A 23,012-nucleotide genomic window follows, 5' to 3' on the forward strand; every position below is an offset into this window, starting at 1 on the left:
AAGTTTGGAGTATTTTTCTGCATAAAAATAGTACGTCATGGACATTTGCCATATATTTAAAAGCTTTTAAATGCTTTTAAATATGTTCAGGATTTCCCTTTTACTCTGAAATGTTATCAGCCATCAAAAATTAACAGGACTGGGACATCTTTTTAGGGTGAAACTTTTTAATATTTGTGCACACAATTTTATAATGCAATTAATTACAGAAAGTTCTTCAGATAGGTATTATTTCTGTGATAGATTACATAATGCATTTTACAGAACTGTTTCAGTCTTCTTTTTGCCAGTCTGAGCATCTGGTGAACAAAATAATTAAATTTGAGGTTTTAATTTCAGAAACCAGATTTTCTTAAAATGCATACTCAGCCCAGCTGCTAAATCTCTCCTTTGGAGTTTTTTCATACCTGATTTCTGATTATGTAAGGCAAATGGTATATTTGGATTATTATACAGATGAGATACAAATATTATCCAGCAAAACACTGTTCACAATCTGTGTGTGTTCGATCACAAGAAGCAATTGTGCTTATTTTGTCAATGTGGATGATCTCTGACCTTTGCATTTCTTTATCTTAAATGATACATATTCTGCGTGTTGATTACCAATAGTGTCCAGGAGACTGACAATATTTAGATGTAAATACCGCAGTACAAGCAGTGCACATTTGTGGTCTAATTCAGCAGTGTGTTTGTGACATGAATCACATTTTAATAATTGGGAGGGCAAATTACAAGACAGCTGTCTCAACAGAGAAAATAAGAATTGTTTGCATTGATAATTAGCATTTCTTTTTTCTTTAATTATTGCACATTTCAAACAGTTTTTTGGCACTTTTTGAAAGGCTGGAACATGTGTTTGTTTGAAAAGAGGAATAGAACCTCTGGTAGCTCACCTCGTCTCAGTTGTAGATCAGTGTTATAATCAATTTTAATTATTAATTATTCTTAACATAAAAGTTTTACTTTGATTTTCCACCCCATTCCATCAGGGTGGGAGAGAGCGAGAAAGGAGAGTTTGAGCATACAGCTGTATCATGCTTAATTTTCAGCTGGTCTTAAAATCACTACATAGATCCTGTAGTTAGCTTGGAAGAAGGAGGATTAACAAAAAGTGGAAACTCACTGTTACAGTTTAGCTTTCAAGATCTGAGGAAATTTTGCAGTACTATAAGATACTAAAAATTACTTAGATATGAGAAAAAAATCAAAAGTCCTACAGATGATGTAATTCATGCGGTAAGTAGTAGAAGATATTACAAATATTATTATAAAACGTGTTGCAAACCGAGCCTTTGATTTAAATTTCTTTAATCTAGCTGTGTGACAAAGAATCACAGAACCCCTAAATATAAATGCAGGATATGGGTGAGGAGGGAACTTGTAGCTGGGTCAGGGATCCATGTTACTCAGATCTAAGGGGTGGTATTTACACAGGTAGAAGTCATAAGATTGTCCCACTTATTGTGTTTTCAGGGCAAGTAGGTTGTATGATGTGATGAGGAGATCGTCAGTGTTATATTACAGAAATAGGCCAAGCTATGTCTAGTAAGACAAGACTGTGTCAGAAAAATGTTCTGCACCTTAAGAGGCAAAAAACCTCTCAAAGCTGTTTCAAAGGTTTAAAAGAAAATAGCAAAAGGCCTACGTTTTGCCTTCACGTGTGTCCTACTTCTGGCTAGGATAGAGTTAATTTTTTGCAGTAGTTGAGGAGGTATGACTAGGAGGTTTGTCTATATCATCTCACATTCATTGCCTGGGGTTGGGAAAAGGGACTCTTGCTTCTGAGAAGGATGTTCCTTCCAGTGGTAGATGATGTGGTGGGGAAGAGCTACTTGGTATTTGATTATTGTTGCAGGCTTTCTGTGTAGATCCTTTTGTTGTCTTATACCTTTTCCTATTAATACTGTTGCTATTCCTGTTGATTTTCTTATCTCATTGCTCTTTCTAGTAAATGGTTCTTATCTCAACCCATGATCTATGCCTTTTGTCCTCGCAGTTGCAGGGGGAGAAGGAAACAAGTGTGGAGTGGTTTTAGCAGGACTAAGTTGGAGAATATCACTGGTAAACCACAACGAGGTTTATTGTTGACTTGAGTAGCTATATAATACACTTTCTTTAACATAAACAATGAAAAACAGGACAGAGTTTGAAGTACTTGTGGTGTATTTGTGCCTTTTGTACTTAAAAGGAATCAGGTAAGTTTTCGTGAGACTATTGAAAAACTACCTGCCAAGTCAACATTAAACTTCTAAGAAAGAAGGGGTATAGCTCTCAGTGAAGCAATTGTTGTAAGCAACTTTTTGTGAAAGGAGATATGTTTCCCCAAGAGTAGCTCAGTTACTGTGGCAGCCAGCATTTTCACCTGTGACAAACCAGAAAAGATCTGTTGTTCCTGTACATCCACTTTGAATGAAGAGATGGCTGGTAGATTACTTGTATGGGATTATTCCACTAGGATTTGATCAGATGTGTTGGTGTGTTTAGACTTTGTCGTTTTTTTGGGTTTTGGTTTTTGTTTTTTGTTTTTTTTTTTAAACAGCTTCCTAACATTTGTTTGAATGTATGAGGCTCACATGTTCCATCCCTTAAGATGTGTAGTTTGAAGGAAAAGATTCCTCTCACTTGATTTCATACATACAGCAAAAATCTGTGCGTTCCAAAGCCCTTTAGGTCATGATTCATCTCAGCTAGTTTGGATGAGAGGAATTCCATTCTAAAAATGCCTATTTATTTTCTCAAGCTACAGAGAGACTACTGAGCCATGATTTTAGACTTACGCAACTGTTTGTTCAGATGAATCCAACCGAAGACTGTCTCATAGACACAGGATAATTTGGTGTACATAGTGATGCAAATCTCTTTTCAAGTGGAGTGTGATGTTTTTCTTTGAGTACATTACTGTCTTGAGACAATTTAGGCATTCATGAGTGGACACATGCTCTAGGTAGACACAAAGACCTATTCTTCCCATAACAATTATTTCCTACATGTTACCTCAAACCCTTTTTAGTTCTACATTTTCAGGAGCACTTAAGACTCTCTAGATATTCCGTATTTCCAGTCCATGTTACTGTTAGTTAAAGCTCTTTTAATGTAACACTTCCGTCTTTGCGATTCTTGGGAACAATGGATATAGTGCTTTGACATCTTGAAATGCAGTTGTATATGTGGTACTCTCAAGGTCTATTTGAGTTTCACTTGAATGGACTGAGACCTAAGATAAGTCAAAAATCAAGGTTTCCTTACATACTCATATTAATAAAAGAAGATTTTTAATGTGTTTAAAATTGTAAGGTTACAATCAGTATGTAAAAATATATGGAGTGAGCAATTATCTATGTTGGTAAATATTGATACAAATTGCTTGAAGAATGTAAAATCCAGCTTAAAATTTAAGTCGGTATACCCATCCTTTGATAAACTTAGAGGATTCATCTATGTTGGGCTGTTTAATATTCTCATGTGGCAAGCACTGTGAGCTGTGTCACTTGGGAATTTAGGGTAATACCAGAACAAAGCATTAGAAAATACAATGTAGTAATGTATTCTACACTGGCAGACCAGGAAGCAATTTACCCAGAAGGTCTTTCCCAGCCCAAATTTAAACTTGCCTGTGATGCAGTGATTGTGAGGACAAACTTCTCCCATCAAAGGTCATCTTTTTAGTTAATGGTTAATACACCTACTGATGCTTTTTGTCTTCAAATATTTGAAATATTTTTTGTCACTCAGCTCTTCCTCTAAAAAATATTTACAGTCCTTTTGTATCCCCTTCCCCCACCCCCAGTTAGCAGTCTCATTTAGTCAGTTGTCTCTGCTCTGCAGTTTCTAGGAGCTGTTGTTCCAGTCACATATTTGTTTGAATCAACTGATTTAATTGCAAGAGACTGCTCTGGACACAGATTGAATACTGAGGTAGCAGAGCACTCTTTGCAATCTTTGATCAGCACCTATATGTAATTTCTAGTGATGAGCCTGGGGTTTACCTCAAAAGGCTGCCACTAAACAAATACTGAAATAATTAATTGGCAGCTTTTGAAGCACCTGTGAAATTGTCTGTGAGCATAGGTAAGAATTTTTGCTTTATCACTTGTAACAGGCATTCAGTTAAAAATGTTCTGAAAATGCAGCTGGATCTTTTATGCAATTGAGTTATTTAGAAAGTCCTGATAGATCAAGAGAGGATGTGTAATTTAATGTTATTCTTAAGTTTTAAGGATTTAGTTTTATCAAACTGGGGAGTATAAGTTCTTATTTCCAGTAAAATAGGGGAGGTGGATTTAACTGTTTCAGGTAAGAGTAACCGGTGAACCCTCAGTATGTTGTTTTTGTGTTTGAATATATAAATTGCTCAAAATAGCAACATATGTGAAACTTTGTGTACTCCTGTTTATCACATTCACAGCCTATGAACCTGAGAGAAAACCTCCCCTTGGGCTGCATTCCATTCATGGATGGTAGCAAAGTTTTAACATACATGGGGTATTGCAAAATACCAGATGTATTAGTCTCCATAGAGCTACCATATATCTACATATTTCCCAAAGCCCAGGGCCTTTTTCTTCCTGGAAATTTTGTAAAGTTCACCAAAAGTGTTTAGTAATTTTTTTGGGATTTCTTATGTCTTGGTAATCTGGTTAGAACAATAGCTGTAAATGATTAAAACTCCCAGAAGATCGACCACTGCTCAGACACAGGTCAGCTGCATCTCTTTTCAGCATGCCAATCAAAACTTAAAAGCAAGAAAAATGAAGGCTTAATAGCTCCCTAGGAAACAAAATTTCAAAGGTATGTGAGCTCTCTGCTATTTTTGATTAGCCTTTCTCTTTCTCATGAGCCTCATAAATAGTTTTCTTGCATAAAGACGTTGCTTCAGTTAATGGGTCAGAGCAATTTAAGATCCATGTAGGTGTACTCGCATTGTTTGATTGAACTGTATTTTCTTGCTTGCTCTTTCCATTGTATACCTAGAATATGAGAATATGCTTTCTATATTCCCCTTGATTTCCACCTCAGTGTTGTCTTTCTTTCTCATATTCCACCCATGTTTTTGGTAGGTTTTGAGAATATTTTTGTATCTTCTTTTTTAAGGTAGCTCTTCTGTTATACATGCAGAGTTATAAAAAAGAATACAAATATTGCCAAGTATTTAGCATGTAAATAAATAAGGCATATTCATTCTTCCTATTGTTTCCCAAACATTAGAAATGTAAAAGCTACACCATACTGTTTTAGTCTATTTCAGTAGTACAGAGGAACATTCAAAACAAGTTTGAATAAAAATGGAGAAATATTCTACTGAAACCAAATTTATATAACTCTTCAGGTGGAATTTGTCCTTTACAGCATGTCTGCAGAAGTGCTGTAAGGCACAGTGAAATGTAGGCGTTTTATGAATCTCTTAAGAGACTGCATATGTAGCAGGGCAGTGCTGGGTAAGATAACCAAATGTCATTTGGGTCTGGTGCTCAGTTATGTAGAGAGTACTGTGCATGCAACACAACTGTCATCCCTCACAACAAATCTTTAGGAGACATCATAGTAAAAGGCTAGACTGGACTATCTCTTAAAAATATATTTTGTGTTCCCTTTCTTATGCTTCTTTATCTCTGATACTCAGTGGCAAAAGAATTGGATGATGGAAAAGGCATTCTTGTCTCGTACTGGTTCCAAGCCTGAAACAAAATTGTCATGTAATAGCAGCTCTAATTTCTGTAAGGAGAATTCAGCCTGTTTGATGGAGGTTGCTATGTAAGATAAAAAGAATTTGAGAAAACCAAAAAGATTTGAGTTGCTGTACCATTTATAATAATGCTTTCTGAGAATAGAACAGTCTCATATATATGTGTGTATATATACATAATTTTTAATTCATTTTTTCTAGTTCATTGTGTGCACCAGTGTTAATTTGTGCATTCAGTCTGATGATTTTGAGGCAGCTGGCATCCTTCTTTGCAGAAAAACATTGCAAGGATGTAAATGTTAGATTGCTCTTTATCTTTTTTTTTAATCCATACAAATCTGAAAATAAATGTTTTAATATACGTTGACTAGAGCCAGGAACAATGCAAACGGTTGTAATTCTATCCTCACTGATAATGTGGTGGCTCCACATAGCATTCTATCCTGAAGAGGAGTTCTCCCCTATGAAGAAATGCAGAGGATAGGGTAACACCACTTACAGAAATAATACAAAATGTTTCAGCCACGCACTTAATAGAGGAAATATCATCTCTAGACTTGTCCTTATGGGGTCACTTTTTATCTGAGTAAACACCATTTCATTTATTAGAAAGAGCTGAAACACTGCAGCTTTTTGTATTGCCATGAATCAGGCGTGTGTTTGGAGCAGAATTAATTTTGTATCAGAATAAATAATTCTGTAGGCAAGCATCAGTGCTTAGAGATATTTTTTTGGCTCACCACCTGCCTTCCCAGACTGCTTTTATCTGGTGCAGACAAGCCTTTCTATGGCACTTCTATCATACATGTTTGCAGAGAAGATATTGGCTTCTTATTCTGAATGCTGGCTAAAAGCAGTGTTCTCTGGCATTGCTCTCAAATCCTCCAAGAGTCAACATCATCTTCCTTTTCTGATAACTCTTTGTGCGCCTGATCATAATGTTTGAAGTTAGACCCATACAGAGACCCTTCATGCTTTCTCCCTGTGGAAAAAGACTACAAAGAAAGATAAGCTTTCATGGTTAGTTTTTAAGGCCATTGTGAAACTACTGTTAAGGGTAAATTATTAGAGCCACACTGGGGTGCCACATCACCTAGAAGTTTCATAGGAGCATATCAAGCCTGGAAGTTACATCCCTGGTATTCCTGACCTAGCTATCTTCAACGTGAAGCTGAATAATTTTGCAGAATGTTAGTGGTGAGCCTTATTTTTATTGCCTGAACTATCAACCTGGAGGACAGTGCCAATCTCAAGGGAGTCAGGGTGTCTTGACACTCTCCCACCATTTCTCTCAGCAATGCTGCCATCCCTGGCATTGGTGGACCAGAACAAAGGCTGGTTTGTATCTGGGGCTGGCTTTAGCTGTACACTGAGATTTACAGATAGCACTTGCTTTGGGTCCTGGCATAGACACTGTTGTGTTTGAAACAGGTAAATGGGTATTGTCTTCAGTTCGTTCTCCCTCCCAGCCCCCAAATTCCACATCTATTATAACTGCACATAAACTAGAAGGTCCATTTAAATAATGAGCTATTAGTACTGAAAATTGCTGGTTTGTCCTAAAATTTGTACGGCATTTCCTATCAGCATACCCAGAAAATAATTTCTCTGTTTAGATTTCCAGAATTTTTTTAATAAAAACATAACTATCTTAAGCATAAAACACTATCAGCACTGCTTATAATACCCAGGATGCAATTCAGTAGACTTATCCTGTACACAAACAAGAAAATTTGAAAAGCACAAATTGCAGTCACAGTTTTATACCTAGAGCTGCCTCAAAGTTGCTTTATTGGTATGGCAAAAGCTGAGAATGTCCACGTGGGCACAATATGATTTTGGAAAAGAAAGTAATCTGTTGGGTCTCTAACGTAGCCCTCATTCCCACCTTTGGCAATGATAACAACCACGGAGCAGTGTTTTGGTGTGCAGCCTCCCAGGCAGCCACTAGAATGCACCTTATGTGCTCATGTAGTTTTAATACATCTGAAGGTCAATGAGAATGGGAAGAAACCTAGGAAAAAAACTCATTATCTGAATTTTTCCTACAGCTGTACAGCAACCTTTTCATTGTAGATTTTGTAGAACCATTAAAACTGAAACAGTAGTTGCTTACAACTCACCCTCCCTGAACCTTCTTCTCGACCACGTTGATTTGCAACACCCAGACTCTGTAAAGATATTTATGTTAACTTCCACCAAATTTTACCGAATGTGCCACTTACAGGAAAATATTATTATTATTACTACTACTGCTACATGGAAAAAGCCTGCAGAGAGCTTGAAGATTCTGGTTGCTTTCTGAAAATTCTGTCAGTGTAAACTTACCAAGAACTATCTGTGTTGATAATAAGGGCAGTATAGAGAGGATGATTCTCAGAATATATTCTGGTGGTTTTCCCTACTAGTCTCTCAGTAACCTGTAGCTTACAGTGAAGTAAAAAGTTATTTCAGGCATATTTCACCTGACTTAAGTCCACCTGAATTTAAGGCAAGTATTTGAGGTACTTAAACCAGAAGTTTCATCATCTTGAATGCTTTCTGTAGTTTCTTTAGAGGAGGAAGTCACTAACCTCCCCCCATCATCACAAATATTTCAACATAGTATTTTCCTCATTGTGTTGTTTAGCAAGAAAGTCTAAGGATGTTCCTGACTTGGATAGCTTGTTCCACTTCCTTTAGGCCTGTGTTTGCACTGTTAAATGCATCTGGAAGACTATTTTACTCTAAGTGTCTGTAAATTATTAGAAATTGTTATTGAATGACTTTTTTGTGTCTGTTAAGAGAATAAAATAGTAAAAAAGCTCTAAATCATCTTGACTTTTATATTTCTAGGTGACCTAGTAAAAATCTATTATTTAGTGTGTGATCATCATGCTGTCTAGGACTCTGGATGTTTTATTCTGCGATTTGTGTGTATGTTAAATACCAGTGTAAAATGGTAAATAATGAATTGGATGCCACTGTAAAAAAAAAAAAAAAAAAAAAAAATTACCAGCCAAGAGCATTTAATTACCTGTTTATGTTGAAAAGGCTGAAGACCATGGAACAGTGTGCTGAATGGAACAAGCAAGAGTTGCCACCCTGTGCTTTGCGTGTTAAAAGTAATGAGGGCAGCCCAAACAAAATTATTTGCATTCTGTCCAACTTTGGCTTGAAAACACCATGCAGTTTCACAGAATAGCTTAATTGCCTAGCATAGCTTAATTGCCAGGCATGGAAAGTAATAAAATTCACATGTCTGACCACGAAATGAACCAGAGAAAAATCAGAGGAACTGCTGGGTTTAAGCAGCTTGGTTTTGACTTATCTTGGCTATGTAATTGTTATAAGCATAAATCCAGATGTTGATCCCTGCCAGCGGTATCTCATGTTTCATCTTCCTGCATCCTGGCATTATGGTTTTGTGCATTCTGTGGATCTGGGAAACTGTCAAATGGGGGAAATCACAGGTGGGGTGGGAATAGGCTGCACCTGAGAGTGATATCTGGCTCTGTCCTGCTGTGCATCAGATTCTGTGGAAACAGTGAGAAAAGCTAGGTGTGCTTGGGAAGGTTATAGCATACTATTGAATCTGATCTGCTTCTTAATCCAATAAAATCCTAAATTTATGGAAGATTTTAACAGCATAGTTTTAATGACTGCTTCCTATTTTATGGGCAGTTAATGCCTTAGTCTTGTTTTTTATTTCACTGACTTTCCCAGGATGCCCTAATAATGAATAGAAAAACGCTCTCTAAGCATCTGAGTTTACTTTGGTGAGCATGTTTATAATACACTGCATAGCTGCAGAAGGAGGTGATTCTCAAAAATTAGAATAGCAAGCAAAATTCATTATATGCTGGTAAGATGTACCAGGCTAAAGTTGTGTTTGGGTAACAAGCTATCTGGGTATGTGTTCTCTCATATAGCATCTTAGTGTACAATTGTTTATATTCCTGCGATTTTCCAAGGCGAATGCATCTTCTGTTTAGTTATTTTTGGAAAGGACTTGTCCCTGTTGCTTGATTAGTCCTGTATTGCTATCATGTTCAATTGTATATGAAGATGAAAATAGGTAAGAATAGGTGCTTCACATTGTAGTGTTGAGAATAACTACAATTTTGTTTCTTGTTGGAACACTCAGTCTGGGGAAGAAATTGTATCTCATAGGGCACTGTGCTATCAGTGCTTCTTTGTATCAATATTGATCTCTTGATTTTGTCTCGTGTCTATCTCGCCCTTGTGTCTTTCTCCTATTTGTAACTGGATCACAATGAGAAAGCTTAGGGGTGGGATGAGGTATTTTAAGGAGGATTTTTTTGGTCCATTTTTTATTTAGTATTTTCAGTATTTTAGACAAATAGTCTTTGCTTTTCTCTTTCCTATATTTTTTCCTTTACATTGATACCTGGAATTCACTAGCTGTTCTGAGTTGAATACTCTATGCCCACAGTGATGTAGAGGGGAATGAATGGGATCATATATTATTTCATCCTGCCAAGTACTAAATGAAACTCCAGTATCACTTAACAAAAACAAACAAACAAAAATACAACAAAAACAAACAAAACCACAAACCCAAACCAAAACTAAACAAAAGAAAAAAACACCCCAAAACAAAACCACCAAGACAAAAACCATGCAAAATCCACACTCACACCCCCCTAATGAAGACAGATAATCAATCAGTTACAGTGTGACAGAAAACGTAAATCAATCTTGATGATTTTTTTTTTTTTTTATCTCAACAGGTCTACAGTCAGGATGTAACCTCCTGTAAAATGGAAACCTGTGAAGAAAGATACAGATAGCAGTTGGAGTTAAAAGTGGTAGATGACTATTTCTCTTCTTAAGCATCAGCTCTTTAAAACGCTATGGTGATTTGGAAAGTCTCAAGAGTGAACTGCAAAGTTTTCCTCAGCTCAATCAATGCATTTCTTATTCATTTCTCCAAGTCATTGATGTTCAGAGATGGTGTGTGATGGAAAAAAGCACCATGTTTCTGTGTTTGTAGCCCCTGTTTTTTGGATTAGTTTGCTGCATTGCTGAACCGATTTCATTTTGAAGGGCAAGGAGTGAATGTGATGGATTTATCTTCAGAGATGAGCAAACATGGAAGGAATCCAGTAAGTCATAAACTAGAAGATCAAAAGAAGGTAAGATTGGTTTTAATTATACTTAATTATATTTGAATGACTTGCAAACTTGTTGATGACTTCTAGGAAACTGGAAATGAATATGCTTTTGAGGATAGAGTAGACTCTACGCTGACACAATATTGCAGTACAGAAAACTCTCTGAATTTTTCTAGCAAACTGTCTGTCAAAACCTGTACTTGCTGACCTGCTGATCTGAAGCAAAAATCTGACATCAGCCTAAGACAGTGTGAGATCATTGTTTTTTACTATGCACGTGTGGGTAGATACCCTTCTCATTCTGTTCTATGAGTAGTTCTGGATAATGTATTTTTGTTCAATTTTTATCCTTCAGTATCTAAGGCAGTTTAAGCATGTAAATTCATGCTTCCATGGTATGGGAAGTTCTTTCAGAAATCCTGCTTCTGCAACAGACTATCCTAAAAATTTAACCTTCTGTATTCATGTCCTTTACTTACTCATACTATGGTCTAGAAATATTTCCAGTGCCTATTTCATGAACCTCAATTTGATGCCTTAATTTCTTTGGGGGATGATAGAAAGACCCGTGTTTTATTGGTCTTTTGGTATTACATTAATGGATTTTTCCTGAAAAAACGTTTTGTTTGCTTAGTTTTGTGGGTTTTCTTAATATCTAGTTTATTAAAAGTTCAAAACACTCTAATATTCTTATTGCCTGGGTTCTAAGGTAAGGCCTGCACTGATTGGGAGCCAGCAGAGAGAATGTATTCCAATGTACCATCTGAGGCTGTGGTGTGCTTCATACAATGCCTTAAAGTGAGATTTACTGGCCTCTTAGAGTTATTGCATAGGTTCAGTGGGACTGTCCAAATAATGTATTGAAGTGCAGGTTATCTGCTTCATTATTACACAGACTTATAATAAATGCTTTTGGCTTGGGTCACCTTTTTTTTTTTTTTAATTTTTGGTATGAATGTTTCTGTCTAATGTTTTAAATAATTTTGATCTTATTTGGGAAAAAGTAGAAACTGGTATAGTTTATGGACAACATAAAACAATTTTAAATCCTATAAAATCAAATACTTGGTTTTAGTGTCTCTGAGATTTGTATGTGTTAATCTAAGTCATTAAGTCATAGCCAATAACCCTCTAAAGTGCAGAGACTTGTAGGAAATATACTATGCTAACACACGATGAAATTATTGCAGAAAACATATTCAGCCTTTGAGCATTTTTCGTGTAATGGAGAAGAGGGAGAGGTATATGATAAAAGATTATTAGTTTACAGCATGGGACTTTCTCCACTTTATAATTCCCACCCTTCTGTGGCACAAAAGAAAAGCTGAGAAATGTTACATTAATCTCACTGTCTGGTGAACTGTTTTCTGAACCATTATTTTGTGACCTGGAACCAAGTATGCTCGAGTCCCCTTTTCCTCCAATCCCCCTCTTGTTTTAAAAGAATTTTTTTCCCATCATGTCTAATGCCTGCAGATTCACTCCTAGACACGAACTCTTTGGATTGCTTAGGAGGAGAAGGTTTGTTTCAAAGAGGATCTGTTGTACCTCAAGGTCAAATCTTTTCTTTGAGCTAGTCTGTAGATATTTTATCCATTGGTAGAACTATGCAATGACCACCAAAGGCTCTGCAGCTGCTAAGAGACTCTGCTTTTGTGCTGTGGTTGATGCTGAAGAAGTAAATGTGATGATAATAAACAGAAGACTTGTTAGTTTTCATTTCCTTCAGGGATCTTTACTAGCAATTGAATATCATTCGTATGCTAATATCATTATAGAAGGCTAATATTAAAAAAAAAAAAAAAAAAGGGTTTAAAGGTGGTGGTGAAACATAAGAAGTGAAACATAAGAAGTAGTAGCTATTTGGCTCTTTTTGCTGCATTGTCTCTAAAGCAAAATTTTAAATAAACAGATCACTTTAGGAAATATTATCTGACTTACTGGCTGCCATGGGTCCTGTAGTTGCCCACTACCTGGATCAAACTAGGCAAGAGTCAAGCTGAATTTCTTGGATGCCTTATGTCCTTTCAATAAATAAAAAAATATTGTATTCTTGAAAGACTCAACTGTTGTGTAACTGTAGAATATATTGTTACTGTTTTCTGCATGAGCAATTTAGGAAAAAAGTCAAATTGAGAAAAAAAGCTCCATATAAGACTTCTCAGGTAGTTTTAGAAATGCAGACTGTGCTTTGGGATGTAACTTGTCTAATAATTTTATAGCTATGCTATATATATAATAGCATAGGGTTATTTTTCTGTGGTCTGGATTTGTGTCTGAACAACTATATTTAAATCATTTTTCATATTACTAGTGTGTATGATACTCAAATATACTCCTTGGCTCAAAACCCATCAAATGCTGTCACCTGCATTTTAACTAGGTGCATACTTCTCTTGTGGCTGCAGAACTGTCAAGTTCCTTATCCTTCCTGTAGCTTCAGGATGCAATGACATTTTTATTGATTTCTGCAATAGCCTGCTTATGTTTGTGGGACTGGCAGGTGTTGCTGGGCTGATGCTCACAGTCTAAGATGTAGCTTAGTCATGAAGTGTGAGCTTTTGGTAGCCATGTGGAAGCAGTAGTCTGAGTTTTGTGGCTGAAGTGTTGGGAAAAGGAGGGAGGCAGGCTACTAGTGCAGAGAAGGAAAAAGGTTTTAGAAAGACCATTGTAATTAATTTGACCTCTTACAGAAAACAGGCATAGGCCTTCCTTCTACAAATTCTTCTATCTGGATGCAAAGCCTCAGGAAACTGGGAATGAGCTGGAACAGGTAGTTCTGGGACGTCCATCATTTTTATCTGCCCAAGGGCTATGTGTCCATGGTATCTCCATCCAAAAGATGCCTTTTTTCCTCCAGGCTTGGTGTGCCAGCCATGCAGCTTCATCCATGTAGAGATTTCAGGTTAAATGCTGTGCTTCAGCATCTGTTTGCCCTTTCCACAGTGTACTGTGATTTCTTATTAAATAAGTATGATAAAGCTAAAGGCTTTAGGACAGAAATGTCAATAAGTAGCAGATCTATATATTGCTGTTTACAGTATGGTGTGCAAGTTCATGATTTTAGCACATCGCAGAGAGAGCCACCAACTAGCCTTTTGAATAACAGATTTCTCTAGACAACTTGTTGCAAACAACCATTTTAAAACCTGAAAGAGGCTGTCTTTTCTATCTGCATTTCACCATTCAGAAGGGTTCTTCTGTTTTCAAAATCAACATTGCAATTTGTGATCTGCCACATACATGGTTTATGCTAGCCAATCTGCGAAATGCATATTCAGAATTTCCTGACTACTCCAGTTATTTAATTTTAATGTTTTCCCTACAAGAAAGTCCCATTGTGGCCATTTCTTTGACAGACTATCCAGGTTATATTGTATCTTCAAAAAACACCTGCTTGCTGCAGACAGGCAAAGCCAAGCCTTAGAATGATGCTGCAGCTGTGGCCCTGCTGAAGTCTGGCGGCTGGGGGTGGGAGCCTGACGGTGGTTCACTGTGGGCGTGCGGATGTCTGCGAGGCAGCACACAAGTAAACAACACAGGTTGCTGTATCCTCAAAGATCATTTATGTACTTGATCATGCATAAAGCTGTAAAACTGTTTCAGAATTATAAGAATGTACAAAATGCTTCCCAGTAACAGTAATACTCTGTGCCTTAAAGGTTTGGCATATCTGCTTTGTCTGCCAACTAATTTACTGCTTTCTGTTCCACAATGTCTAGGGTGTTTCAGACAAGCCCTCTGAGTCCCTGTCCTGACACATACTAAAAGATGTGTGCCTGGATTTGAAATCTATTATGCAGAATACAATAGGAATGATATTGTTGCAGAATTTCTTGTTTCCACAGTAGGAGACTTTGTGCCTTTGCTGACACATTTTATCCATGTCTTGGAATTCTGCACACCCAGAATTCTTGCTATGGGCACAGGGATAGTTTTTCATCACATTTCTTTTAAACTCTTTTGACAGAAGGCCTTGATCCTTCTGTTTAGATATGGATCCAAACCAAATGAAAATGGAGGGTAGTTTTTAGCACTGCACCACCTCCTCTGCAAAGATATATATGAGAAAGCTAAATATGAGAAAGTATAAGAATCTCTGTTGTTTTCAGAACAAATGACGTTGTTTTCTTGTCTTTCTTTTGGTAGGCAGATGAGCCACTTTATTCGGAGGCACTTTCAAATAATCACCAAGGCTCTGTTACTGAGCAATAATTAAATATAATTAATTAGCAGAAATAACCAAACAAGCTTTGTCTAGTGTTAGATGTTTTGCTGATCTCTCTGGTAGCCATTTGGAGTTTAATTAAAAGTCCAAGAATCAGTCAGATTTTGCTTGATAGGATAAAATAATAGTTTACTGTCAAAAGCACCAGGCGGTCTTGATATGCAATCCTTTAAAAAAAACAAATCAAGAGAGAGGGTATAGAAGGGACAGATATAACAGGAATAATCAGCATGTGCACCACACTGTTCCTCCATCCCCTGTCTCCTTTGTCCTAGTCAATATTCAGTGCACGAGACAACATTTCAGGAAAATCAGATGTTGTCCTCACGAGGCAGTGGGTCCAGAAGCATAATTTGTTCTCCTGAACACTCTTCTACTGCTGTGTCTGTGCTCCCCATTTTCACACTTCAGTTCTAATTTTTATGACTAAATCTGTAGTCATCCAACAAGTGTTTTGAAAAATAATGACATGACATCTTGCGCAGGCCAGAGTTGTTGCTATTCTTGTTTAATAGTGCATTTTCATTTGAGGACCTGGGATCTGAATGATGTTGCTTTTTATGTGAACGAGAAGGTTGATTTCTCCCATTTTGTTTCTATTTCTCTCCGAGGCTGCTCTGAGCTTTCTCTCCCTTCATGCACTCCAGCCCCTCCTACACATATATACATATACATGTATATTCTGTGCAGCTCTTGTCCATCTGCTCCTCTGTGTCTGTCAGGAGATGCTTTGCAAACAGCTGGAGGTCTGCAGATCTGCTGAAGAATCAGTGATTCACTAAGCTCAATGTTCACTCTTATCCCGTATTGCACAACAACTGGCAGGGATTTTGTGGGGTTTTTATTAGGATATATATTAAGTGTTTTAATCAAAAATAGTGCAGCAAGGGAATGGTGAGGGGTCATCAGGGCTGAGGGAAGATATTTGTTCCTTTTTTGCTTTATTTCTTCGATGCCCTAGAATTAGGCACAGATAAGAAGAGCCAACACAGCTGATAAGAAGAAATGGACTGTAGGGATAAAACTACAGTTGCTTTTTTATATCAACTTGCCATACATTACCTCTGCCATTCCTTTCCTTAAGCTTTCTCCCTCCATACTCCATGTGTTTTCTGTTTCAAAAGTTTTGCTAGAAAGACTTGAGTTATCTCCCTGCCTATCAAACCTCCCTGGGGCCCCACCACCTGACTCTTCTCACTTTCTGAAATTGTTCTGTGCACACTGCTAGGGAAGTTCAAATTTTAAAAAACCAAAAAAACAACACACAGTCTTAATAAATGGAGTTAAATATCATTTTATGAAATATGAATCCCATATTTAATAATGTATAAAATAAAGTCATGTCCTCTGCTGCATATTAACAGGGCTTTTTCTTCCTTTTGGAGAATCACAATGTAAATGAGATAGTACATATTTCTCTTTTATACTTTTTCATTGCCTTCCCCAAACCACTATTTGCAAGAAAGACTTGATTAAAGGGAAGAATTTTGTCCCAGTGCTGCACCAAAACAGCTAAAAATTTAAATACTGATTAAATTAATTCTTTTCTTAAAATGATACTGGCTGGCTGGTTTTTTTATATTTTGTTAGTATGCCTCTGTTTTGTAGATGGTTGCTTTCCTTCCCAATCACTATCAGTTTTATCTTATAGTTGCTGCTATCAATGTGTGCCTGATAACTGAATAAAACTTGGTTTTATCCAGGAATACTAAGTAAAAATTGTACAGGGTGTCATCACTGCCTGGTTGGAAGGAGATCAGCTGCTTTGCAGCTGTTACTGCTGGCAGATTTTTGTGTAATCAGATAGCTGAAATGAGTGCTATTCTATATGTATGTATACAGCATGGCTTGGGATGTGCACTACAGAGTCGAGTGAGAGAAGGTGGTGGTGTCTCATTTGGGTTGGTTACTTCTCTCCCCACTGAACAAACAAACAGACTGACTGGTCTTGGTCTTCACTCGGTGCTAAAGGCATAGTTTTCAATTTCTACCAGTTACATTGCAAAGGTAGATTTAAGTGTCCTGTCTCAAATGGTCTTCTCTGTTTTGGAATAAGATACAATGGCTAAGAAGCAGAAAACAGTGAAACTGATGGAAATAGTATCTCATGATTATACAAGGTTCTCTAGAATTCCTTGAAGGTTACCAACTACTTGCACAGTTTAAATATGTCAAGTATAAAAGAAAATAAAAGACTAAAGGACTTTATACTATAAATCCTGTTTTTTGATTGCCTTTTTTAAAACAAAGCTCTTATTAGCTTCAGTACAAAGAACATTTTAAATGATAATAAATAGCTAAGCAAGTAAATGAAGCTTTCTTTTTTTGTCGTCTCTCTACAGTGGCATTGCAAAGCAAGGAAATCACTGTCATTGTTATTTAGTATTTTCCTGCTCTTAGCATTTTTATCTTTCAAAGTGTTCTGAATAATATTTGTTTATCTGCTTTTGTCCTGAAATCATCATCTTGGAAAATCTTACGTACTTCAAGGATGAAATGCTGAACTAATCTGCAACCTTGTCCTATCTTTCATCTTTTAAGAAGGAGCACAAGCTTGAGAAGCAGTTGCATACAACACTATATAGTGGAGAATCTGAACCTGGCCTTCTAGCTGATCCCTTCTCCTGCACTGTGACATTGTCTCAGGAATTTTATCAGCCAACTTCATGAAGATCATACCTTCAAAAGGTGCTTTGAGGTTTCTGCCGTTTGAAATCTCATCTTCGTGATAGTTTCCAAAATAAGTGCATTAGCATTCAGCTATCCTTCTTGCTGATTTTGAAAATATTTTCCTAAATTTTATCGATTATCGTGTATCAAACCACACATTTAGAGGAAATGCCTATTTTCTTGTTCCCCTTCTCTTGAACTTGCACTTCCTATGGGATTCTTCACTATGTTGAACAGGCTTCATACAATAAAGATTAATAAAAAATGGCCAGATTTCCTCCCAAAATGTTGGAAGAAGTAAGTAAAAATCACTTGAACCTTCTGCTTATTCCAGTTCTGGACTAGATTTGAATCTCTGAAAGACAGAAAAATCACTAGAGCAATGTTGACATGGATGCAAATAAAGCTTTTTTTTTCACTTTGATAATTTTTCTACTTCAAGTGAAAAGAAATGCTGTGTTTAGGAAGTATTTGGGGAAACCTGTTGTTGTTATTTTTACCACATTTGCATTGAGCTAGTTTCTTGAAATCACTCTGTAATGTTACCTTGAGATTTAACTGGATCCTAAATTCAGGTCAAGGACTCTGCAGCTTCCTAATTATCTCTGCAGTCTGGCAGTACAAGTAAAGCATTATACGTGTTGAATCTGTATGTCACGCAAGGAAGTCCTACTATTTGCTTCTCTAATTCCCCTGGAAGGCTAATTTTTGAAATTGGAAGGAGAAGCATCTGCTGCTACTGTATCAGAAGCAAATAAGTGAGGGGCTGTACTGCAGTGTGCCTTTGTGGGAGGGATATAAAGACCTCTTTAAGATTGCATTTTATAAACATTAAAGCAAGAAGTTTCTTGTGAAACTGCATTGTGTGTCTGCTTGTAGAGCAGAGTTAATAACCTTTTAAACTCATTTTAGATAGGCCTAGCCTAAAGCAATATATGACAGGACAACCTTGCCTGGTACTGTGGCTTTTAGCTTCTGAATAAAATTATCTGGTGGAAAATTGAGTGATTGCCAGCAACAATTAGTAGTCTCAAATTAAACTAGTTCTTGTTTTTTTAGATACGATATGTAAATGCACACTCTGAATTGGGAAAGTGAGAAAGGGTTGTATGAATGCAGAAATGATGCACAGAAAATTTGAAGCCTAGCTTCTACAAATGAGATTTTTTCCTAGGATTTTTGCATCCTTGCTAAAGGAAATACATGTGAAAACCTTCCCAAACCTCAAAACCTGTAGAATTAGGGACAAGGTATATTGTGAAGGTTGCATTAGTTTGTCATGTTAATTTTCTACTGTACACAGCCCTCAAATATGAATCTCTGGAGTCTGGGTATTGTACCAGAATGGAAGACTATGCTTTGCTACACCGTAACCTAAAGTGCCAGGGTGCATTTATGCTGTGCTCCAATAAAAGAATACTGCTGGGAAGATGCTTCATTTTTATCTTTTTTGATGGCTAGGTGCTGATGTTGGCTTTTCTCCAGTGCTCAAGTACAAAAGAATGCAAAGGCAGGGAAGTACTCTGGAAATGGTTATCATTTTCTTCCTTTCTTTCACAGCTGGTTACTGGCAAGCACATACACATCCATTTTGGTTTAGATGTAAGTATATGCATGCATACAAAGTAACATAGTTATGCTGTGTGTTTCCGGCAGGTAAATGAGAAAAGCTCCTCTGCTAGAAGAGAATAAAAATCTGATAGAGCTACTGAGTTTAATACCAATATTTCCTCTATTTCACATCTATGTTTTGTATTTTTTGTTGTAGTTTTTTCTGTTGGCTTTTTGATTGTGGTTTTTTTATTTACTTCAAGATACTCTACAGTTAGTTAAGTAAGCCTTAGAATATTCTTTTTGTAACGTGTTAAATTGTAATAAAATTGTATCTCAGTAGGCACTGGTGTATGCAAAATCCCTATACTTTTTTGATATTAGAAGTCCTTGATGTCTTTTAGAATTCTCAGTATTGGGCACAGAAATGTTTCTTAGTGGCACTTTTTCCTAAGTGACTGAATGGGTGAGGAACAGCCCGTTCCAGGCTGAGGGACAGCTCCTGGAATACAGGGATATAGCAAAAGTTTGTAGCAAAACAGCTGTTGTACCAGTTTAACATTTATCATTTTTGATGGAAAAATAAACCTGTAGTTGAAATACAAATCAGCAGGCTGTCTTTATTAGTTGGGCTTTTGGTATTATTTCTTTTGCCTGCTTTTCCTTTCCTTTTGTTGTTACTGTTGTTTTCTCCTTTCTCTGTCAGGAGTATTCTCATTACTTGTCATGTTCCCTTTATCCTTGCTGCATACTTGTTGCCCTCTATCTGTTTTGTTTTCATTTTCCTTCTCCTCAAATTACCTCAGCTTACCACTTTTTTCAGTATACGTGCATATAAAAACATGCAGGGAACTGTGTATGTGAATATGCATGCATGAGCATGCATACCTGCATGGATATTTGTGTGTACAAGTATTTTGAGTGAGTGCTTCTATATAAACTTGTAATACGGACAGCAATGCATAGGAAAATCTCTAGTGTAATTGAATGTGAGAATGTTTTTCTTTCTCCGTAATCCATTTGTTTCTTGTTTTTTCTGGAAAATACTGTCCTTAGTGCAAGGTCTTTGCCACACTGTGAATCTGTGTGCACATCTGTGCAGTGCTTAGGACAGGAATCACAATTTTGTTCCTGGGTCTCTTGAGTTTTTTAAAACAATAGTAGTAGTAATTATATGATTTAATATTTTCTTTTTAACTGGAATTTTTTGTGTGGTGGTGGTGAGAAATTTGTGTATTTACTTGCTTCCTCTGATAGAGCCTATCAGTGTTCTCTATCTCAGTCAGAAATGTGGCCGTCTTAGCCCTTGATGTGTGAGGTGCAGCCTTAAAATACTGCTGATCCCCATGTCATCTGACTGATGTGCATTAAAGCTCCTCCTTTGTCTGAATCCCTGAATTAATGCCACTAGTAAGCTGTATGGTAATCCATGACAGGGAGTAGTTATTAGTGAGTATGGTGGAGGCACTGTACCAATAAAAGAGGACTGGGGGGAAGCTGCCAAAAATATTTTTTTGTTATTGTTCTAAATTGCCTGATGTAAACACTGTGTCCATAATGTGTAATTTGAAAGGGATAATTTTCAGCAGGTGCTATTTTTGGCTTGATTGCAGAGGTCAGGTGACTTTGGATTTATTGTTGGCATTGTAAATGAGAAACAAAGGGAACCACAATGCACAAACACGTAAGTGGTTTTGCATTATAACCTCTAGAACACTAACAAGTACCCATAAAACAGTAATTAATGTGGCCCCCATTGGTAAGCACCATCTAAAACCAGTTTTTACCTATGGTTATTGCAAAATATGCTCTACTGTCTTGAAGACATTTCTTGATGTGCAGTGACTGAGATATATAATGACTTCTTGATTGCGACACCCTTTTAAAATTATTTTTATTTTAAATATGTTGACTTCTTGAACAGAAACTACTTTAGACTCCTGTAATTTTTGATGTTGTGAAGGTATGTGGTGGGTTGACCCTGGTTGGATGCCAGGTACCCACCAAAGCTGCTCTATCACTCTCCTCTGCAAATGGACAGGAGAAAAAATGCAGCAAAAGGCTAATGAGTTAAAGACAGGGAGAGGTCACTCATCAATTACTGTCACAGGCAAAACAAACTCAGCTTGGGAAAGTTAGTTGAATTTATTACCAGTCAAAATCAGAGTAGGATAATGAGAAGTAAAATAAATCTTAAAAACACCTTCCTGCCACCCCTCCTGCCTTCCCAGCTCAACTGCTTCCCCCAAGTGGCGCAGGGAGAAGGGAATGGGGGTTATGGTCAGTTCATCAAATGTTTCTCCCACTGCTCTGGAAGAGGAGTCCTTTCCCTGCTCCAGCATGGAGTCCCACCCTGTTCTGGTTTGGTCAAATTTAGAGATATATTCTCTGAGAGAAGTCACGTCACCACCCCTCCCCCACCAGGTTCAGGAAAAATAAATTTTCCTCGAAGGAAAGCGAAGGAGATAAAAACTATTTATTTAGCAAACACACAGGAAAAGGAAAATAATGCTAAATAATAAAATCTTTTGCTGTGAAGAAAAAAACCTGGGAAAGTGTTTGAGTCGTCCTTTGGTCTCCTTGGAGCTGGGGCTTGGGCCAGGGCCAGGCCCTCTGTGCTCAGTGGAAAGTCCTCCTGATGTGCTCTGATACTGAAGCAGTCCAGTAGAAAAGGGAGAAAATCTGAAATTTCAGGGAAGGAAAAAAGTTCAACTCTCAGTCTCTCTCTGGAGAAAAAGAAAATGAAACAACTGGCCAAAAGCTGACTGGCAAAAAAAAAAACCTGCAAGCCGGGTGCTTCCTCGCTCCCCTGCCGCAGCTGGAAAAAAAAGTCTCTATCTCTGTGTGACCTTGAACAAGCTGCAAACTGCTTTGAAAAAGTTTTGCTCAGTTTTTCCTTCCCCCTCTCAGGCTCAGTTTAGAGGCATAGAAAGGCACAAGAATTAATGTCTGGGCATAGGGCAGTGATATGGGATACACATCATAAAGTCACCCCAAGACACACCCATGGCAGACAGTCCTCCGTGAACTTCTCCAATGTAAGTCTATCCCATGGGGAACAGTTTTTCATGAACTGTTCCAACATGATGGGTTCCGTTTTACAGAGTGCAGTCCTTCAGACACAGCTGCTTCAGCCAGATCCACCACCATGTCACAAGTTCTACCAGAAACCTGCTCCAGCGTGGGCTCCTCTCTCCAAGAACCCCCAGGTCTCTGCTAGTACCCTGCTCCGCCGTGGGCTTCCTTGTGCGATCACAGCCTTCTTTCAGGCATCCACCTACTCCAGTGTGCCTCTTCTCCACAGGCTGCAGATGGATCTCTGCACCCCTGCTAACCTCCGTGGCTGCAGGGGCACAGCTGCTCCACCATGGTTTGCCCATGATCTGTAGGGGAATCTCAGCTCAGGCACCTGGAGCACATCCTGCCCTCTTCCTTCACTGACCTTGGTGTCTGCAATTGTTCCTCTTGCATATTCTCACTCCTATGGAATAACATTTTTCTCCCTTCTTAAGTATGTTATCCCAGAGGTGTTACCTCCCTTTCTGATGTGCTCGGCCTTGGCCAGGGGGTCTCTTGGACATGGGAGAAGATTCTGGAAGCTTCTCACAGAAGTTACCCCTGTAGACCTGCTGCTCCCCTCTACCAAAATCTGGCCACACAAAACTAATACAAGGTAGCAGATCAATATTAAGTCACGGTTCTGGAAGGCGGTAATTTAGTTTGCCTGAACACACTCTATATTTAGAGTGGCACAGTTACA

The 23,012-nt window shown here is 37.6% G+C and overlaps 1 protein-coding gene across 2 annotated transcripts in view; it reads left to right on the top strand.

The window, feature by feature from the left end:
- The window catches only part of NAV3 (neuron navigator 3), a 526,195-nt gene that overhangs the window by 123,416 nt on the left and 379,767 nt on the right, over positions 1 to 23,012 (top strand). For both annotated transcript variants that reach the window (XM_039570170.1, XM_010413726.4), the window contains exon 2: positions 10,420 to 10,824. In XM_039570170.1, the coding sequence (XP_039426104.1) occupies positions 10,753 to 10,824 (72 nt within the window). In that variant the 5' untranslated portion in view covers positions 10,420 to 10,752. The remainder of the gene's footprint in view (positions 1 to 10,419; positions 10,825 to 23,012) is intronic.

The sequence above is a fragment of the Corvus cornix genome, chromosome 1A (assembly GCF_000738735.6).
Source record: "Corvus cornix cornix isolate S_Up_H32 chromosome 1A, ASM73873v5, whole genome shotgun sequence".
Lineage (NCBI taxonomy): Eukaryota > Metazoa > Chordata > Aves > Passeriformes > Corvidae > Corvus > Corvus cornix.